Raw genomic sequence first — 19,789 nt, 5'->3', positions numbered from 1 at the left:
ATTAAATTGGAACTTTCTTTTACTGGTTTGGAGGGTAAAAAAAAACAAAACAAAAAAAAAAAAAACGGTTTGATGACTCAAACCCTAAAAGTTGCAATGCACTGAAATTGAATATGACCTTCAAAATAAATTACATCCTCAACGTTTCATGTGCAAATATCACAGAACTACTCTTTTCCTTTTTAAAATTGTCTGGGTCACCATAGATTCCACTAAACAATAAATATTACAGACATCTATAAAACGGTTTAAAAACTCAAAATATACACCGGATTTCTAGTGAAATACGTAGGTTCCTGGCCCTATCTCAAACACTAAGCCTATAACGGCAAATAAACTAGAGTCATTTTTATCTGTACACATTTACAGTCGTTCAAGAGGGGAGAAATGTTGTGAGAATCCTCCTTGATCCATGGATTGTAACCCATCAGCCTACAACATCTTATCTGGAAGGGAAATGCTGTGATCCTGTGATTAATATGGTCATTGTATGTGCTGCCCTTGATTCCAACAGGTTAGTCAAGCAGGTGCAACTTGCAAAAGATAGAAATCGGATAGTGTACCTTTCAAAATGGGCAAACTGTGACACCCTCTCCTCTCACATTTGTGCATTTGTGCCATCCTTTAGTCCTTTACTTCCTCTGGGCTGTGAGAGGTGATGGCTGAGTAATAATAGATTAGAGAGTTCTCTAAATAAGCATTACCTTAGATAAAGGCATTAATCAATATCTACATACACATGTGATATCTGAGACGACGAGCACTTCATCACATGTACAAGTTTGTGCATGCATAATAAAACTCTTGCATGAATAGCTTTTTTTTTTTGTTTGTTTGTTTGTTTGTTTTGTTTTCACATTTCATTTTCTTAGAAGTCCAAAGTGGGCCTATCATAACGCTGCAGCATAAGCCGGGTACGGTTCAAGTTGAGGTTTTCCCATCCCGGGGAGCAGGATGTATGCTAAGGGCGGCTGGAGTCCTGCCGAGGGCCAGCCCGTACAGTTACAAGGGATCATGTAGCCTGGGTTTCCCGGGGACGGATGTGAGTGAGTGTGGGTGTGCGTCCCGCCACCTACACCGCCAGTCCCGGTGAACGCAGCAGCGCCCGCCGGCGGGTAGCCCAGCGGGGACGCGTACGGAAACGAAGGTGGGGAAAGCTCAGTCATCTTGGATCCCAGGTCGAAAAAGGAATAGGGGTTCGTAGACATGGACGGGTTGAAGAATACCCTCGCCGCTGCGGCCGCTGCTGCCGCCGCCGCCTTATCAGGGTTCCCAAGGATGGACTCGGAAAGTGCTCCAGTGGAAAGCCCGCTAACTTTGAGTGCGTCGTGCTCCCCGAGATTGTAGGGCACCGGGAAAGAAAACTTATCTTTTTTCATCAGAGTCTTGGGCTTCCGCCTCGGTCTGTATTTATAGTCTGGGTGTTCCTTCATGTGCATCGCTCGCAGTCGTTTGGCTTCGTCGATGAATGGCCTTTTCTCAGACTCTGTGAGAAGTTTCCACTCAGCTCCTAATCTCTTGCTGATCTCGGAGTTGTGCATTTTCGGGTTCTCCTGAGCCATTTTTCTGCGCTGGGCTCTGGACCAAACCATGAAAGCATTCATCGGGCGTTTAACGTGATCCATTGGTTTAGACATGTTGGCACAAACACTCTCTGGAAAAAAACAATATTTAGGAAATAAGCTCAAGCAGGCTGCAAATAAGTCGCAAAATCAGAATATATCACGCACAGGCACGTAAAGTTGAACAGCTGTGTTATAATTACTTCAGATTCACACCCACTACAGCCCGTGTTGTGGCTACTTACTAAAGACTTCAGTTCTTCATCCCACCGTTGATTCTCTTCTGTAAAGTAAAAGTGGCAGCGTCCTTACGAGTGCTCAACTTATGTTTTCTGCTCCACGGTGGCATCCATCAGTGATACGCCTTTAGCAACGGAGGGAAAGGAGAAGAAAAAAAAAAACGCTGTCTTGTTTTCCTCTTGTCGCCTGAGACTGTCAACCACCACTCAGCAGCAGCATTCACGCAAGTGGATGATAACTCCCGCTTGCCCCATGTGAAATACAGGATTGTGTGGCAGGTAGTGAAAGTGCCACTGGCGCATGCGCAATTGCGCAGAACACGCAGACGACCGCTGAGCGATTTAAAAAAAAAAAAAAAAAAAATCCCACCCTGTTTGAAGAGGAAACGCATGTGGTATTATAAAGCTTTATTTATTATGTGAGACGTCGCTTTTTTTTCCCTGTTTGTTTAACTCAGAGCGGTGGCCTCGCTGTTGTTTGGACTAATTAGTCTCACACTCACAGAATTTTATTTATTCTAATCAGCAACTTGTCACATCGGAATTGTTTAAGCTCAATTAAAGTGATTAACTTCTTTATTTCTTCGCGAAGAGCGCTGCTGAGACACCCGAGGATGGCAGCACGCGTGAGAAGTCTCTAACACACTGACAGGTTTTGGTGACAGTGGCTGCAGCAGACAGGTGCACGCTGCTGAAGTAAAGTCTAAACTTGCACCGAGTCTGAGCCATCAGATTTGGGTAAGACGCACACGCACTCCCTTGTTTTAAAACCCTGGTGCCATTACGCGCCTAATCGCCTCTTCCTCTCTGTTCCGTTTGTTTTCACTGACAACCAAACCAGCTTGAATCTGCTGGTGCCACTCCACTTTCTCACCTTTTTCCTCCACACCGACGTCTCTCCGCCTGCCCCTTCCCTTCCCTTCCCCATGGGTGGCACTGCCATTGAAAAGTAGTGTGTGAGACGACATGAGAGGTAAAAGAATGTCTTCTTTAATTTTCTGATATTGTTGCATTTGTCGTAAATACTCAAATGCTGAGGTGGTCTGAAGTGTTTCTAATCGCGCTTGGTGAAATTAATTACTTTCCTGAAATCCCCCTTTTCACTTTCACTTCAAAGGACTTTCCCAAGGGCAGCGAATCGACAACTGAAATTAGGTTGTCGAATATTCAACTAAGCAATTACAGTTATCTGCAGGACTTGTTGAGTAAATTGTAGGTTTAAGTGGTTTGTTCTCGCACATTCTGCCACAAAAAAGGAAACAGAGAAGGGTTGTATCGAACAATATTATAAATGACGAATTAGGCTGTAGGTCGAGCGTTTAAATTAGGATATAAATGGATGTCAAATTCAATTCACTATACTGTTGTTCCTTAGCGGTTTAGCCTAATCTAAGCGCAGTTTACACAATATACAATGTGAAAGTATTATTATTATTATTATTATTACATTAAAATGTTGGCCTAATAATTACTTTTATTATAAACAATGTGTCGACAGATTACTGTCAGGGTGAAAGTTGAGTGATGACGTTGACCTATCCCAAAGTGATGCACAATTTGCGCCCCTTTTGTTGCTGAATGTTGAGCATGAGATTTTTCTTCTGCTTTTTTTTTTTTTTTTTTCAATTTCTGTTAACAAGGATTAAGGTTGTTTAATTGCAGCGGAGAAAAAAAAAGCTCACTGAGGGATCGCTCCTTTGTCTCAAGTACAGGAAAAAGCTGACAAGGTGAGGATGATCCGCGTCAAGAGGACCAGATGAGAGACAAACCTGCTGCCTAAACTGAGTCGCAGCATCTCTCAACACCGTGCGCCCCTTTTGTCGGCTTGTCATTCACCTCGATAACATTACTGCAATGAAGCGCTCCACTCACTCCGCAGGTGCACGCGCCTCTCATGACACACACGGGCAAAAAATTGCAAAGAATTATATGAATACGTTTAAGGTGGAAAGTTTCTTATCGGGAGTTGAGAGCTGAAGTGTGCAATTCAGTGTCTGCACACATGCATGCTTTTCACTGCCCCCTTTAGATTTCATGTGTTTGGGTTTTTTTTTTTTTTAATTTTTTTATTTCTCTCTACAGTTTTATTTAATTGCATTGTTTGGTTTAGGATGGTGTAGCAATGGAGATAGATGCCTCTCCTCACTGTCCTGCTCCTAATGCATGGCCTCTGTTTTTTTTTTTTTTTTTTTTAATAACATGTGTTGGAGGATTTCAGATGATGCCAGGGCCTAGTTGAGCCTGCATTAACGGGAGCAGGTGCATGTTTTCTACTGATCAAAATGATAAGATTTGTTGTATATATTTCATAAAACAGCTTATTATTCAGCAGACCGAGAAAAGATTAATTTATTCAATTTAGTAATTTAATGATATCTGATCTATATATTTAAAAAAAAAAGAACACCAACAACAATCCAGACTGTGTTTTCCCCCTCTTTTACCTCTGCCTGAGTCTTGGAAATAACACTTAAATAATTCAAGATGAGTTAGTGAGAGTGGGAGAATTACCTGCCGATAAAGCCCGGGTCCAGCCTCTGAGACGGAGCCAGCACTCCCACCTCACAGCACACTGATGATAAGACTGAATAGAAAAATATCATGCAAATAGAAGGCAGACAGCAGCAACAACAAGCCCATGGGGACATTTTCCTACCCTGAGAGATCGCACACAGTTCACTCTAAAGTGCTAAAGCCATCACTCTGAAATAGGAGCCCCTGGAGGTGCAAGGATCTTCATGATAGCACCAAGCAGTTTATTCTGCTCAACACTCCACTAACTCTGGGAGAAAGCACAACAAATTATGGGCAGAGTTGATGAGGATCCCAGGATAATCCCAGTTTGCATAAAAAGCCCTCATCTTAAAAAAAAAAAAAATAAGAATCAAGAATGGGTACTTCACCTCCTCTTCTATTCACAGTGTTTATGTTATTCTAGCCCCGATGGAGGTGGAGGGAGGGGGAATCAAGTCTTAAATAAATTGATTTCAAGGGAACATAAGTTGACCTCTTGCTATCAGATGCCTTTTCTTCAACTGGAAGAAAAAGTGAGCAGGATAAACAACAATATCTTCTGTTTGCCACTTCAAACAGAAGAGAGTAGTATTTACAGCCACATGAAAGTTTGCTCATTATCAGGGAGGTTCGAAGAAAGGGAGAGGGAGGGGTCCTGATTGTGTACCTGATGCGGTTTCTTTCTGCTTGTCTGATCACAGCTCTGCCTGAGTCTTCCTCTTCCCTTTCAGCTGTAGCTGCTGCCATGCAGGCCGGGCCAAGTCGGAAGCAGTAAATGAGCCTCACGGTGAAAGGTAGTCATCTCATTTTCATCTGTGTTCTGAGGATTTTCATTAATCCTTATATGAACATGCCAATTGCTCCACTTTCTACAGCTGATTTTCAGATTAAGGATTTATACTGCAGATAAACAGCACAGATCCTGAACAAAATATTTCATTAGTTTTGCTAAAAGCCCATTTAAATCCGTGACTGATATCATAATACTGGATGAAGAAATATAATGTGTGTTTCAAACGTAATTACTGTATATTTTCAGTTAACTCTTTTGATAATTTTGCCTATTTTTATCAGTCATTGCTCTAAAATAAATTGCAGAAGATTAAGACAAATGTATTCATTTCAAAGACATTTTTGAACAAAATCTAAAAATTGTAAACACGTTTCCAGCAAAAGCAAACATGTTACATACACTGGACAGCGTTTCCTGCGTGATATGGAGAGTATTGAAAGTCAATTTGTCACCATCACGAGCCATTAGCTGCTGAATCTTATCTTAAGTGCCAGTGACAAACAGTTTAGTGTTGTAAGGGATCCAATTGATTACTATTTAAAGATGATTGCATTTAGATTAGAAGTCATTTTGTCTAATGAGGTTCCTTTACAGCTTCTACAATATGTAGAAAATATGCTTAAGTGCAAGGCAACATAATGATCGGATTGGTAAAGAGACAATGGCGACTTCACTTCAAATGAGTCACACAAAATGTCTGAATAAATACATAATTAATGTGAATAAAGTTAATATTTTGTGTGGTTTAAATATGTGACCTATTTTGAACGTTGTGTTCTCAAAATATATTCAATAAGTGCCAAATTAGTTGTGCAGTTCTTTAATCATTCTAATTATACAGTCTTTATTACTCCTTAGGGCAGACTTTCGTGTCTTTGTCTCAGTAGGAATTATTTTGGTGAAGAACCAAAATATTTACTCAACCACAACCTAAATATTACGCATATCAAGAGGAATTGAGAAATAATCCTCTCATAGAGCATGGCATTAACTTAATCACATTAGTGAAAATACTATTGATAGTGGTCATGATCCATAGTGAGGGAATCTGTAATTCACAATTGAAACAGCCATACAAGATAGACACACTGCAGTGTGTAAGACTGGGGAGTGGAAAAGGCAAATGGCCCTGAGGATTGTGTAAGTGTATGTGTGTGTTTGTGAGAGTAAGTGTGTGTGCGTGTATGTGTGTGTGTGTGTGTGTGTGTGTGAATGCTTGAATGATGGTAAAGAGGGAGAAAAGAGGAGTGATTGTCAGTTCAATCTCTGAGGACCTGAACTGACAGATACAACAAACTTTGAAAGCACATTATGGGAGGAGAATGGCTATACAGAAGGATGTGGAGTCCGCAAGGTTGATAAGACATTCATCTTTAAACCGCCGCTTGTCAAAGTATTATATTTAATCTCACACTGCAGAATATCTCTGCACCCTGAGGGACAAACAAAATAGCAGCAGCAATCAAATGACTTCCTGGATCATTAAAAAACGGCCTATCCTACCCTTTGTGAAAAGTCAGATTTTTGAACTCTGATTGCCGCTACCCCCCACAGGGCGCATGTTTAGCTTAAACCTTCCACGTAGTCTCTGCCGCAGAGCCCTGTGGTTCAAATCCACAGATACTTGTTTCCCTCCAGGCACTGAGATGACTTTTCCCATGATAGACTATTTTGAACCATTTAGCGGATACATTATCGCTGGCCTCTCTTCCTCATTATATTCCCCTTATCGCCACAGCATCACTGCAAAGCCCCAAATAGAGAGTTGTAATTACCCAGACTGCCACCTGATAGCAACCCTCCTATCAGCTTTATCACTTCAGGTCCTGCTAACTCATCATAGGGACAGAAGAAATAAAAGGCCTGCTTGTGGCACAGCCTGCCACAGATACCTCATCTCTCAGATACATTTATAGTTCCAGTTGGGATCAGAGAAAACTGATGCACCAAGGCAATTTTTTTATCCACCCCTTCCCTTCAACCCCACAAAGACTGCTCTCTCTCAGTCCTCTCCTAGTCTCTCGCTCTTTATGTGGAAGCTGAATTGAGGCCGCTCCGCAAACAAAAAGTGATCCAATCTCCTTGAACCCGTGGCAGCACAGTAACATGCTATTTGGGCTTTCATAGTGTGCCATCGTCCTTCAGAGCATCATTGGACACAGCATCAAACACGCTTGTATAAAAATTTACAGTATAGCGCTTCCAGCTTATTAACCACTTTTGACCCTCATTGCAATTCTCCCTGATGTTATGAATAGGGAATAAAGAACTGAATCTACGGATTTGTGTTCGTCTGGGTTGAATGAACAGAAGGACTGGTAAAATAGTTTAGGTTCAAGCTCAAGATTTATTCAAATTCGCAGCCTTTTAAATGCACAGGTCTGCCACAATGAAAGAGTGAAAGTTAAATGTGATCAAATCAAATTGCAAAACTGTTCAAAGTATTCACAGGTCTGCTATTAAAGACGACCTTTAGTGATTTATTTTTCTTTTGTGTCAGTGATTGTCCACTGTCTATCCAGACCCCCACAGTTAGCCAAGAAGTGATTCATGAAAACCAGACTAAATGAAATTTCACCAAGGGGAGTAAAAAGTTAAATTTTAATCAAGCTTGCACCAGAACACTAACCTTGACAGTGGGACCAAAAGATGCTGTGAATGAATATTTTTTATCAGTGAATAATACTGTTGAGCAAAATGCTTGAAGTGTCTGGAGGAGTTTGGCAGACGACTATCAGAATAATATTTGTGCAAAAACAACATTTAGCCAACACTTTAAAGTCTCCAGTTCCCTTTCCACAGAACCTTAAATACTCCATGCATTCATGTGTCGCATAAATGAAATGTTGGTGTTGGTACAGTATGTCTTGTTACAGTCTTTGTCTTTATTGCTTCTTAATTACCTGTTAATGATGGTATGAACAGGAACACAGACAGAGAATCAAGCTGGAAAAGCTCTTTAAAAAAGGAATCACGCCATTCTTGCCAGGTGGTTATTATTATCTAAGTATATAATTATCTGCCAATTCAGAGGTGTGTCTTTGCATTTGTATGACACACTCACAACCCTGCATCTCTGCCTGTCGTGTATTGTGCATGTAGCCCTGCTCTTCTCTATTACTTGTAACAATGAAAGAGCCTTTGTGCGTCCACTCATCAGTATGTCAAAGAAGCAGCCTGAGTGACTGTGACCTCCATCAAATGGGAAAATTGTGAGGATGCATTGGAACTCTATGGTTCCCATGGCCTGGGCGCCTTCTGACAGAGGCGCTCTAACACAGCCTGAAAGGACAAATCAATCTTATTTGAGGAGATTAAGTGACCAAGATAATAACCATGTCATTGAGAGAGAAAAAAGTCCCACTTTTCAAAAGAGCGAAATAGCTGAGTTCCTGCAGATGGCTCATTGTTGCAGCTGAATGTCACATCTCTCTAGGTGAGCCCTTTATAACAGTGTTGTCTGACATACCTCAGGGACAAAACATGTGGCCATTCCAACAACTGGAGTAAGAGTTCATTATACCAGGCACATAACACGGCAAAAGATTAGTGATATTTGCACTGCATTTTGCCATTTGTATCCGAAGGTGTGGGTGTGTGAACCCGAGTGTCTATGTGTGTGTGTACGCGTGTTCTCTAAGCACTGGCTTGAATGACAATATGATCAATGGGAGGGCAAGTGTCCTGTCAGCACGTCCTGTTCAGGGGTGTGCGGTAGGGGGAGGGGGGGTCTGTGACAGTGGCCGTCTCAGGTGATCTCATTATTTGATTGACACAGCAGTGGAGAGGCTGCATTCATACTAGCCCCACTTGTGTTGCTGGCTTAATCAGGCCATTACTCATGCAGAGCAGCGAAGGCACTTATAGGAAATATTGATCATATTTTGACAGAGTACTCTCCCCTCTCCATAATCAGCAATGCATTACTGCCACGACGTTGAGTCTGTGCACACAGCACACGCGACAGCATCATTAGATGCCATTGCAGAGGCTTTGCACTTATCAGCATTCCAAAGCAGGCAGCCTGTGTTTGTGTTAAGATGTTTGCCTAATGATTTTAATCTGTTTATTTCCAATGTTTATCTAAACAGCCTGTGAGGGGAGGGATAGTAAAGCAAGGTGCATGGCTTTTCAAAATCAAAGACTTGAAAGCACTAATCGCCTGCGTGAAGATTAATGAATTACCCCTCTGAAATGCTCCTCGCACTTTTCGCTCGTGCAGTTTTTTTTTTTTATGTTTCGTTAAAGTCAATACCCGTGCAGAGCTACACTCTGAATAGATAGCTAGCCCAAAGGCCAGGACCCTGTACCAGTCAGATCGTCGTCCCATGGGACGTTTGCTAAAGATGCTGTGACACGCCTAAAGAGCAAAGCTCCAGCAGGGGCCCCGAGGGCTGTTTGCATTTGGCAGCACAAGCCAGAAGTAGGCTATCTTCTCTGTCCAAATTAAGCCTTGCCAGGGGTCAAGTGAAATCAATATGTTAATCCATAAATTGTCCACTGTGATAATTACTAAGAGGAACAGTAATTACAAAAGACATTAATTTACTTCTTAGATTTTGTGCCAGGGGAGAGTTTCTCCTAGCCTTGATTCATCTGGAGGCAAACAATTCACAGAGGAAGCGTCCCTTTTTTTAAAGCAGTGGTCAATTCCTCTAAGGAACAGTGGGCGCACACAAGCTCTCGGTCAAAGCACTTTTGGATATGCTAAGGGCTTGTTTGAAGGTTTTTGAACCCCTGTGTAGTCAGCTCCAGGGTTCTTACATTGATCAGTCAGTGATGACAAAAGTTTCACAAAATACACACTTGTTCCCTCCGACAATGTGTCTTGGACATTAGCATAATAATAATATAAAAAATCTATACAGGCTGGTAAGGGATAAAACCTTGATGTCCTCAGCCAAAGACACATGGAGAGCCATACAAAAGCCACCCTGCTTTAATAGGGCGACAACCTGTATACATTTTGATCTTTTTCTTCCCAGCCACTTTGAAGCATGGCACAAACATTGCACAGGCATTCTTTTCTAAACCCCAGGTTGCAGCTGGTCTGCCACTTGCTGTGCACTGCCAAGTGCAAGAAATGGGTCTCTTTTATCAGGATGGAGCAAATCTGGGCTAATGTGTCTGGTAGAGAGTGTCCCAGGGAGCCTCGCTCTCCCATTCTTTGGTCATTCTTTACACTTTTCTCCTCTCCTGCTCTTGGGATAATTGCAGTTTAATTGGGTGACAAGAAATGAAAACTGTGTCCACATTATCTAGGATTATCTCTTTTTCCTCCAGCCTGCCATCAATTCAAAGAAGCCCATTTATCAGCGTAGAGAAGCTGATGCTTGGTCAGCGGAGGAGAAGCTTTGAGCACCAGTTAGCAAAATGAAGAGAGAAAGGAGCTGGGAGCAATGGGAGGGGGTCTGACAGCTAAGAAAAATATTCTTTGTATCTTATCGGAACCATACATTCATCTTCAAGATGCATATCTTTTGCGCACTCTTAATCAATAAAAATACAATATCATTCTAAAGAACTTTTCTCCCAGAAAAGAAATATATGAAGATGAACAGCATCAGTTCTCCAACTCAAGTTCAACAGAAATAGCTTGCAGCGTTAAATACTTGAGTCTAATTATCCAAAACATTGCACAAATCTACAGGACATCACATCACTTTACCTGGACAAAACATGTTAATGAATACTAATGAGTCTCCCAGCGTTGTGCCATGGATGTGCTTCATAGCTGGCATCATTCATTTCCTCAGCATTCTTGAATTTTGCATAGCAAGGTTGAGTCATACTCAGGCCAGCCGTAGCTCACATTCCTTTTTGTTTGAGCTGTACTCAACCTTAAAAGCCTCTTTCAGGATGCCTGAATGAACTTCATTTTCTCTCTGAGGACTTTGCTCTGATAGCTGAAAAAAGGAGGTTGTTTAGAGAAGGAAGGAGAGACAATGAGGTAAAAATGAAAGCTTTCAGATTCCATTATGAGCACTGCTCTCCATTCTTTTCATCTGTTTATACTGTACATGTTCGGAACAATAATTCCTCTTTGCCTTAATACTCTTCCCAGTTACTCAAGCACAATTCTACATGAGCCTTGCATCAGGGTTATGGTAATACAGCAAATACTAGAAAAATGATTGAGAGGCATTCTGGGGATGATCAGGGAAAAGAGAGCAGATAGGGAAATGGATTCATTAATACTTTGCTAGCCTCTGCACAGACATAGATGAAAGAAAAGAGACCTTGCCAATGCACTACATACGTGCCTATTCAGTCTCAGGTGCAGCATTTAAGATGCCCTGATCATTTAGTGGAAAGAGCAGGTTTTGTGTAGCATTAAAGCATGAAAATCTGCTGTACAATGACCGCGCTGGAGTGTCTTCCACTCTGAGTGTGCTTGAAGGGTTACAGGAAGTATTGTCTGCTCTTAGTAGTATGTGCTGCATACTGTGTCTGTGGATAAGCATGGTTTCACATAACAAAATAATATAAAAACATTGAAAAATGACTCATATAATATAAACTTGGTCTTGCCAGGCACATATACACAAGGATACAAAGTTCATATTAAACATGATTGATTTTCCAGATTATCTATTATCTCCATGTATTCAAAAATGTTGCAATTTTTGATCAGTTCATTTAAATTTGGCAGAGGGTTTGGTCTCTTACTGGCTTTGTTTGTTGTGCACTAACTGATATCATGGACCTAATAAATTCTGCCAATTGTATTTCAACTTAATATAACCCAGCTTTGTGGCAATGTTTGTGCTTTAGTGTCTTCCAGGCTCAAGGACTTTGTAAGCAGATGTTTGCATCCCTTTGTCTAATGCCTATTTACTGCACCGTGTGCATGTGATTTGCAATGTATACGTCATGCTGTCTTCTGTTTTACATTTTGTTGCTATTTCAAGTACTATCCGACACATCCGAGATCTACTGGGCACAATTCAAAGGAACATTAGAAATTCATACATTGATTGTTTTAGGCTAAAAATTCATTTCAACTTCAGCTAGTAAACTGTGAGAGATAACACTAAGTTGTCTGAGAGATACTGAGAGGTGAAAGGGGGCAGTGTTTTGCCGTATAAGCCAGCCCCACCTATGGAAATATACATTGACACAAATGGTTATGCCTCTTTGCTCACTCTGCTATGACCAAATGTAGAAACGGTGTAAGTTCTATGATTACTTCCATAAGTCTTTAAGTACCTTTTCATAACTGTGATTACAATAGTTGGCTTAAAGCAATAGGAGGGATACCTGGTTCTGAATCAGGACTATGCACGTATATGGCTGTGGTGAATGACTGCCACATTCATCCAGGCAGTGTTAATCATTTTTACGCAGGGCAGCAGTATAAAATTGCTAAAGGAGAATTGCTTTAGCCTGGTCAGTGCAGGGAGCAGTTTGTCTAATCAGAGTGCAAATAAGGTTTGATCACTGTCCAGTGTAATCTGGCCCACAAGCAGCATTTACTGCACTAAATCAAGCGTCAGGGAAGCTGCAGGTGCTGCCTCACAGACAGGCCTCCCCCCTGGGGGCCCTGTGCTGGGGAATAAACAGCAAATAAATGGCAGTGCTGGGAGAGCGATGAGCTGATTAACTCACTGCAGGGCAGTTTCTCATTATCCCCTTAACCCAGACGGAGACCTACCCAATCTTACACCCTGTCTCACTTACAGTAGGGCGCTATCCTGCATCAGTCTGGCTGACATTGTCTGGCTTGTACTTTCAGTGAGATAGAGTCTGTACAGATCATGTACAAAAAAGTGGGAATATGCATACGTATGTGTGGATGCGCACAGCAGTGTGTGTGTGTGTGTGTGTGTGTGCTGTGTGGTCCATCTCTGGGGAGACTGCTAATGTGTCAGCTCCATGGCTCATTTCTTTCAATTACAGCAGCTGGACTAGGAGCGCCCACCAGCAGTCCACTGACAGCTCCATATGGGTCCCATCACCGCTTATCACGGGCCACTTGTGGATAATTCATTTACCCTTCATTGAATATGACATATTACCACCAACAAAAGCAGTTATATCACACAGTTTACACATTGTTAATTAAGATCAGGTTATCGTGACAGTCATTTTAGATGCTAAATTATTCTATTCAAACAGAGGTGAGATTATTTAACTGAGCCACAGACGAGCCTTTTGTAATTTATCACAAAACATGAAAAAAATAATGGCTTTCCAGTATAAAGTTTACTTTACATAAATGAGAACTTACTAATAAAAGAAGCTGTATTCAAATAAAGAAAAGTCACTTTTTGACTGGCTCTGGCGCTCCAGAGAAAAATGTGATTTTTCTATTGTAAAATGTTGATTTAGCATGTCACCTGAATATAAAGCATCCTCAGACATACTTTGAAATGAGCTGCACTGTTTTCCATTGTGCCTTCCCTTGTGGTTTCAAAGCGAATTAATTAACATGATACAGAAATAGGTAGAATGCAAATGTTGGAGCCCTCACTTTATGCCTGGGTATCCTTTTGTTCCCCTTTATTGTACCAAATTATTTAATTGGGTCTCTCTGATTGTGCACAGACACAGGAAGGAACACAGGCCATTGTTAGCTTCCATACAAGCCACAATACGGTATCAAATTCAATTCCCATCAAAACGGCAGGCTGCTGTAGAGCCCACAGCGGCCCCGGAGATTAATGAAGATCTGCATCAAGGCAAAGCGCTGGTCTGAGATGGGAGATTTCTCCCAAATAAAAGACCCCTTCACCAAGAACAAAGGGAGCCCTGAAAAGCAACGGGATGTTCTGAGAGGATGAAATAAATCAAAACAAAGACAGGAGTTTGGGGTGCGGAGGGGGAAAGCTCTGAAATAAACCAATTTTTTTTTTTTCCTTGTCATTTCATTTACGTAATTCAGTCAACAAGTTGAACCACTCAATACAATCCTGATTTTTCTGTAAGAGATGAATAAATACATATAATACTTTGATTTATCTAGTTTAGATGCATTAATAGGGTGATGTGTCATATTTGAATCTTATACAAACCGAATAATTTCATAATTATGTTCGTCTCTCGACAATCACACCTCAGTTTTAAATGACACTGTGTAGGTATGACTAGGAGGCAAAGAAAAACATGTTACTCACCGCCTTAAAGAATCAAACAAGTCATGGTTCACCTTGATTGCCGTGTGTTCATCAAAGCATGAGGAACAAACAGTGGAGTGAAAGCAATGACTGACAGGATCTGACAGTGAATTAATACACAGCCTTTCTGTTTTGTTCTTCCAAATAACATCATCTGAGGAGAGACACACTTCAACTGTATTCAGAGTGTGTGAATGGATTTCTCTTGACTCGCTTTGTATGAACTGCAACAACTGGATGACTCGTTCTCTGAATGCAGCGTGTCGACAGGTGGGCTCTTTCAACTCAACTTAGCACAACACTTGTTTGGTTTTTGCTTGAGAGATTCCAGGCTCCATTTTGGACTCTCATCATCTTTTGAGTTGTTTAATAACCACATCTTTCAGAACCCAAATATTCAGTTTTCATTTACTGACACATCTGATTTTTTTTTTTTTTTTTATCCACTGTATACGTGCTCAAAACACTTTAAACAGAGCTTTTTTAAAACATGAATTCATAAATATCTAATTGTTTTGCCTGATGCTGCAATACACGATTCCATTTGCTAACATCATTACAAAAAGAGACTAAAAGACAGCCACAAAGGAAAGATTTTAAGTTTTTGGTCAGTGCCACCTAAACACTGCACTCCACTCTTTCACATTCTGCACATGGCGTGTCCCAGCCAGCCATATTTACTTCATTTCCCCCGATTCATAGATGCTGCTCGCTGGACCAGAACATTCCAGCTGCCACCTCAACATCTCATTATTTTTTTGAAATATCAAGCTTGTATCTTCTTGATAAATAATTCGCAGTAGTATAATGTATCAGACTAAAACATATTTTCAGGGGGGCATGGAGGTTAAAGTGCCAATCTCACCTTTTTAATTTTTTTTCGCCCTGAAGACAGAGATTTCCATATATAGAGTGACCATGGTTTGTGTTGAACATGAGCAATCGGGATGAAGCGCACAGCGACACATATTGCTGTCAGAGATTGGAAATGAGGCCTGCTAACCTGTAGGCAGCCTCCCCAGACCAATCAGCTTTACACATTGCCAATGCATTTGCCGCCTCTAAAAAGAATTGTGACTGTGAAGTTTTTATCGGAGTAGTTGACAAACATTACTCTTTAATGCAGTTTTGTAGAAATGCATTCTTATCCCTCTTGGAAGGCATTTATCTACTTGAAACCTGCAAAATGGTTGCCACAGGGAAGGATTTCTTTTAATAGACTACAATAGGCTCAGTATGGGACACATTCTGATTTTTGTGAGAGATAGGGGGCCCAGCCATATATTCATGGGAAATTGTTTATCTTCAAGCGGGAGGAGTGAAAGGCCATTTTACAATAGCATTTCAACTTTCATCTGAAATGATTCTTTTGACTCATATAAATTGTTCTGTAGAATTTCAGACAGGTGCTTTTCATAGAAAATATCAATCTGCAAAAGGAGATCACAAAACATGAATACAAACCACCCTGATAGAAGAAAGAAAAAAATGTGTGTATATATATGAATAAATATATATATATACACACATATATACACATATATAGACACACACATATATGATTAATATGTATTGTACAAGCATGTATACTGTATAGTATTGTTTCTAATATTATAATTACATTAAAAAAAATTGGTAAAAAAAAAAAAACAGAAGAAGCTCTGTGGGAGGCAAAGGTCCCATGACGTCTGCTATTCAAACGGGGCTACATTGTGCTGTGGCGCGGCCTTCATGCGGCTGTGTTTTTTTTTTTTTTTTTTTTTTTTTCTTGTGAGGTCCTTGTGATGCTTCAGCAGGGCCTTCCCTGACCTGTCTCTGAAACAGAAGACAGCAACCAGGCAACTCAATGTAAGAGCAGGGCCTGAAGACGGGGGGGCCTTGTGCACTCTTAATGCTACTCTCAGGAAGTGGGGACAATAAATCAATAGACTGTCCCTCTCCACTAGGGGCCAAATGTAAACAAATTGAAAAGGACAGAGAACAAAACAGATTGGTGACTGAATCAGACACACTCAATAGGGGTACTGCTACAAATGAAATGTCTTTGTAGTTGTTTCCTTCCAGCCTTCACTGTGATGTGTGCCATTCTCGGCAGCATGACATGTGATAGCAAGTGTAACCAACTTAAAATTTTGACTAAAAAAACAACAACAGGTGCAAAGAATCTTACAGGATTCCTTATATTTCGCTCATTCTACTACCGGTATATATGTCAAAATAAACATCTGCAATGCAATGAGATGTATTCAGCGTTGCAGGTACTCTAATTTGTCAGTGCACTTCTTCTAAGAGACCTGTGCCAGTGAGCCAAAGCAACATCTTACACCGTATAACATACAGCGCTCAAGGGCACAAGCACAGAACTCTGTGCATGTCAGAGCTGCATGCCACAAGTTAAATTAATGAATCTTTAAAAGGTTTAGGTTTTTTTAATGAGAGAATCTGTTGTAGCTTTTTATCAAACCTCTTCATATTTCACTGAGGTGGAATGGTGCACCACATTTGCGAGGCAGAACTAATGCTATATAAATCTGAAGTAATAAGCAGGCCCTGGGGACATCATCTAAATGAAGATTTTACACCAATTTAAACCTGCCTGCAATTTGATTCCTGCCTTAAGTGCATTTGTTTAACAGGTGCTGGAGATGCAAGCGTTTCCCTCCAAAGTGTCGCTATGTCTCCTTTATTAATTTCTGGATTGCAAGTGGGCGGGGGAGTATGAAGAGAAAGGGGAGTTGACAAACACTAATCAAAGGTTCAGAGTGGGCTGATTCTACCATAGAACCAATGTACTTTTGCTTCATTTGCAAACTAATGATTTTAAACCCCCACAATCTGTTTGAGGTCAGCTCCTGTGTATTTTGGATACGCTTGACTATTAGCATCACTGAAAGCTTCAGATGTGTCAAGCCTGCTCCCCCTCCAGTGATAGTCACCTACTTTAATTTCCCTGCAGGCCTCGGAGGGGGATGAATTCAACTAAAATCACAAGCTGTTTTGTTGGCAATCCTTTGTGGCCTATAATGAATCTAATGAATATAAAGAGAGGAGAAGGGAGGGAGGGGGGAAAGGGATGGAGGCGAATACATTTCAACCACGCTGTGTTGCTTTTACTTGACGATTTGTGACCCTCAACAATGGGACAATGGCGAGTGTTTTTGTACCCTTAATTTGCCTTTGTGTTTCAGCTTCATCTCTTTCACCACCAAGCATTGAAAGTCGTCAGTTGAAGAATAACTGCTGACTCCACGGTCCGTCAGACAAAGGGGTGGTTTTAAGATGAATCCCTAACTATCAGCCAGCCAGAGGAGCAGAAAGGGAAAGGGGCTCAGAGACAACAACAGGCAAGTCAAAGGTAGAATTAGCCAGGGTTCCCAAACCGGCCTGAAGCATTTCCTCTCTCGTCTAACACGCCACAAACAGCGTTTCCACCCCTTAAAAGCTGCTAAACATTTGTATTCGCCCTCAGAGAGGTGTTTGGCACATGAATTAAAGTGGCTCATCTGATAAGAGCAGAGGCTAGCGAAGGTAGAGGCCCAGTGGAGTTGTGGCGCTGCTGCTGTAGCTGGCATGTTTCTGATTTCACAGGCCCCTCAGGTGGCAGGATCGTATTAACAGCCTTGTTGTTCTCAACTCCAACCCCCATTCAGGTCAGGACTTAAAGTTAGAGAGACTTTAACCAGTGTTTCTTAACACTTGAATCTTTTCAACGAGCAAATATATAGACATTGATCACAAATCAAATACGGCGCAAGATGACCAAGGCTAAACTAATGCCATATGAAACATCTTGGCAGATGAACTTTGTGCTGTAGTGTACGCTAGCTAGATGATAAAAAAGTTCTGTGTCACTGGTCCATGCCGGTATGCTCCCCAGTCCCTGTAATGATTTCTATTCATAAACATGCAGTGTGCTTTCCTCCACCTGGCAGCTGCCTCTGTGCATATGAGATTACTATTATGCATCTTCCAGTCCTAAGGATAAACATCTCTCCACTTTTGAAGTTTGCAAGCATGAGGCATATTTTAGTGCCATACGACTTAAGCATCCCTTCAGGTATCACTTGCAATCTTTTCTCATTCTATATACATTGTTCAACTTTAATGGGTATCTAATTTGTGTTATCAGCTTACAGGGCAGTAAGTAATAATTTGCATGGCTGCCCTAAGCAAATATGCTTCCATAAGCATCCCATAGTATAGACACTAGAATGGATTAACCTCCATATTGGCTATGCCCCGACGGTCAATGCTTTTTTAGAAATAAGTAGAACAGATAGTTTAGTTAAGTAGCAATCGTGCTGTAAAAAAATATGGGGATTTACCACAAAACCCCTCTACCTTCAGATGCTATGTTGGATAAAATCCTTGAACCCAAAGCAACGGTGAATTGACTTCTGTGGATCTTTACCCCTGACTGGAACAAACACAAAATACGTGTTTGTACTCAAATTATTTAATTTTCTCTGATGAAGTGCTGTCACAAGAGGCTTCTCGTCCTCTTGTCAGATCCAGTTGCTCTCCAACCTGGCTCACAATGAGATTGACTGAATGTAGTTCTCTCCGCTACCATCAATGGATCTGTCTTTGAAGGTTCTCGGGCATTTTCAAGCAATTTTTCCCTGCCATGTTCTTGTCTAAGCAGTGATGACAAGCCTGGGCGGTATGAAGGTCAGCATGATTTTAGTATATCAGCTGTACAAAGTAGAGGCTACGAGTGCTGACAATTTCAGGAGATTTCTTACAGTGCCTGAGACACAGAGAAAAGCCAAACTGAATTTGTCTGAGAGTTCTTTTTCCCCACTGACAATGTCTCACTAGTGCCTCACATGGATGACACCTCTATCCAACTCCGTGGATTTCAAATGCCAGTTGTACTCCGACGTAAACCCCATATCGAGGAGTAAAGATCCTCAGTCCGGAGCAGCAAGTTAATCAGAATTGGAAATTAGCCTGCACATGTGTTACTGTGTGTTCACGGTGGCACTACAGGGTAAACAGGGATACATCCAGGAGAGTAGCTTGATATTCTACTGGCTTGCATCAGGCATGTGTGTTACGCTTGTTAGCTTAGTAGACAGTTAATTGCCATGGTGGGTGGTTAGAGTGCTAGGAGCCTGATCTTAGGAATATGTCATATTTGTTAATCGGACATGCAGATGCAAATAATGTGTGACAGACTGTGACCAACGCTACCGGAACATAAATACTGTTAACTTCAGAAATGTTCTTGGCTCTGAAATATTACTGCATAAAGGCTATAAAGACGACACACTGTTTATCTATTTATTTATTTTGTTTAGCTATTTCTGTTCATGGGCCAATATGACAAAAGATGTGTGATAACAAAAAAAATCCTACTGGAATAGTAGCGTGCCAGATTATGCTTTGTTGTGGGCTCTGTGCACTACAATCCCACGCTGAGTTGGGAATTGTTGGCCTGATTACATTAGCTGGTACTAAGAATGTAAACCAAGTGAAATCTGAGCTGTGTACAACATGAGCGGAAGGAACACAACCTAATTCATATTCTTAGAAGGATTTGTAATTTGCAAAACGTATCAG

The 19,789-nt window shown here is 41.2% G+C and overlaps 2 protein-coding genes across 2 annotated transcripts in view; both read right to left on the bottom strand.

The window, feature by feature from the left end:
- Positions 1-890: 890 nt before the first annotated feature.
- sox21b (SRY-box transcription factor 21b) lies at positions 891-1,896 on the bottom strand. The gene is made up of 2 exons (XM_070837546.1): positions 1,808-1,896; positions 891-1,654 (listed from the first exon to the last, which is right to left on the bottom strand). Exon 2 carries the CDS (start codon positions 1,635-1,637, stop codon positions 891-893), a length of 747 nt encoding a protein of 248 aa, XP_070693647.1. The 5' UTR covers positions 1,638-1,654; positions 1,808-1,896.
- The window catches only part of LOC139208010 (ATP-binding cassette sub-family C member 4-like), a 59,341-nt gene continuing 41,366 nt past the window's right edge, over positions 1,815-19,789 (bottom strand). Inside the window, exons 31-32 of the mRNA XM_070837545.1 lie at positions 4,313-4,385; positions 1,815-1,926 (exon numbers count right to left, since the gene is read on the bottom strand). Coding sequence (XP_070693646.1) covers positions 1,886-1,926; positions 4,313-4,385 — 114 coding nt within the window. The 3' untranslated portion in view covers positions 1,815-1,885. The remainder of the gene's footprint in view (positions 1,927-4,312; positions 4,386-19,789) is intronic.

The sequence above is a fragment of the Pempheris klunzingeri genome, chromosome 10, assembly GCF_042242105.1.
Source record: "Pempheris klunzingeri isolate RE-2024b chromosome 10, fPemKlu1.hap1, whole genome shotgun sequence".
Taxonomy (NCBI): domain Eukaryota; kingdom Metazoa; phylum Chordata; class Actinopteri; order Acropomatiformes; family Pempheridae; genus Pempheris; species Pempheris klunzingeri.
This window is presented reverse-complemented; position numbering and strand designations above follow the sequence as displayed.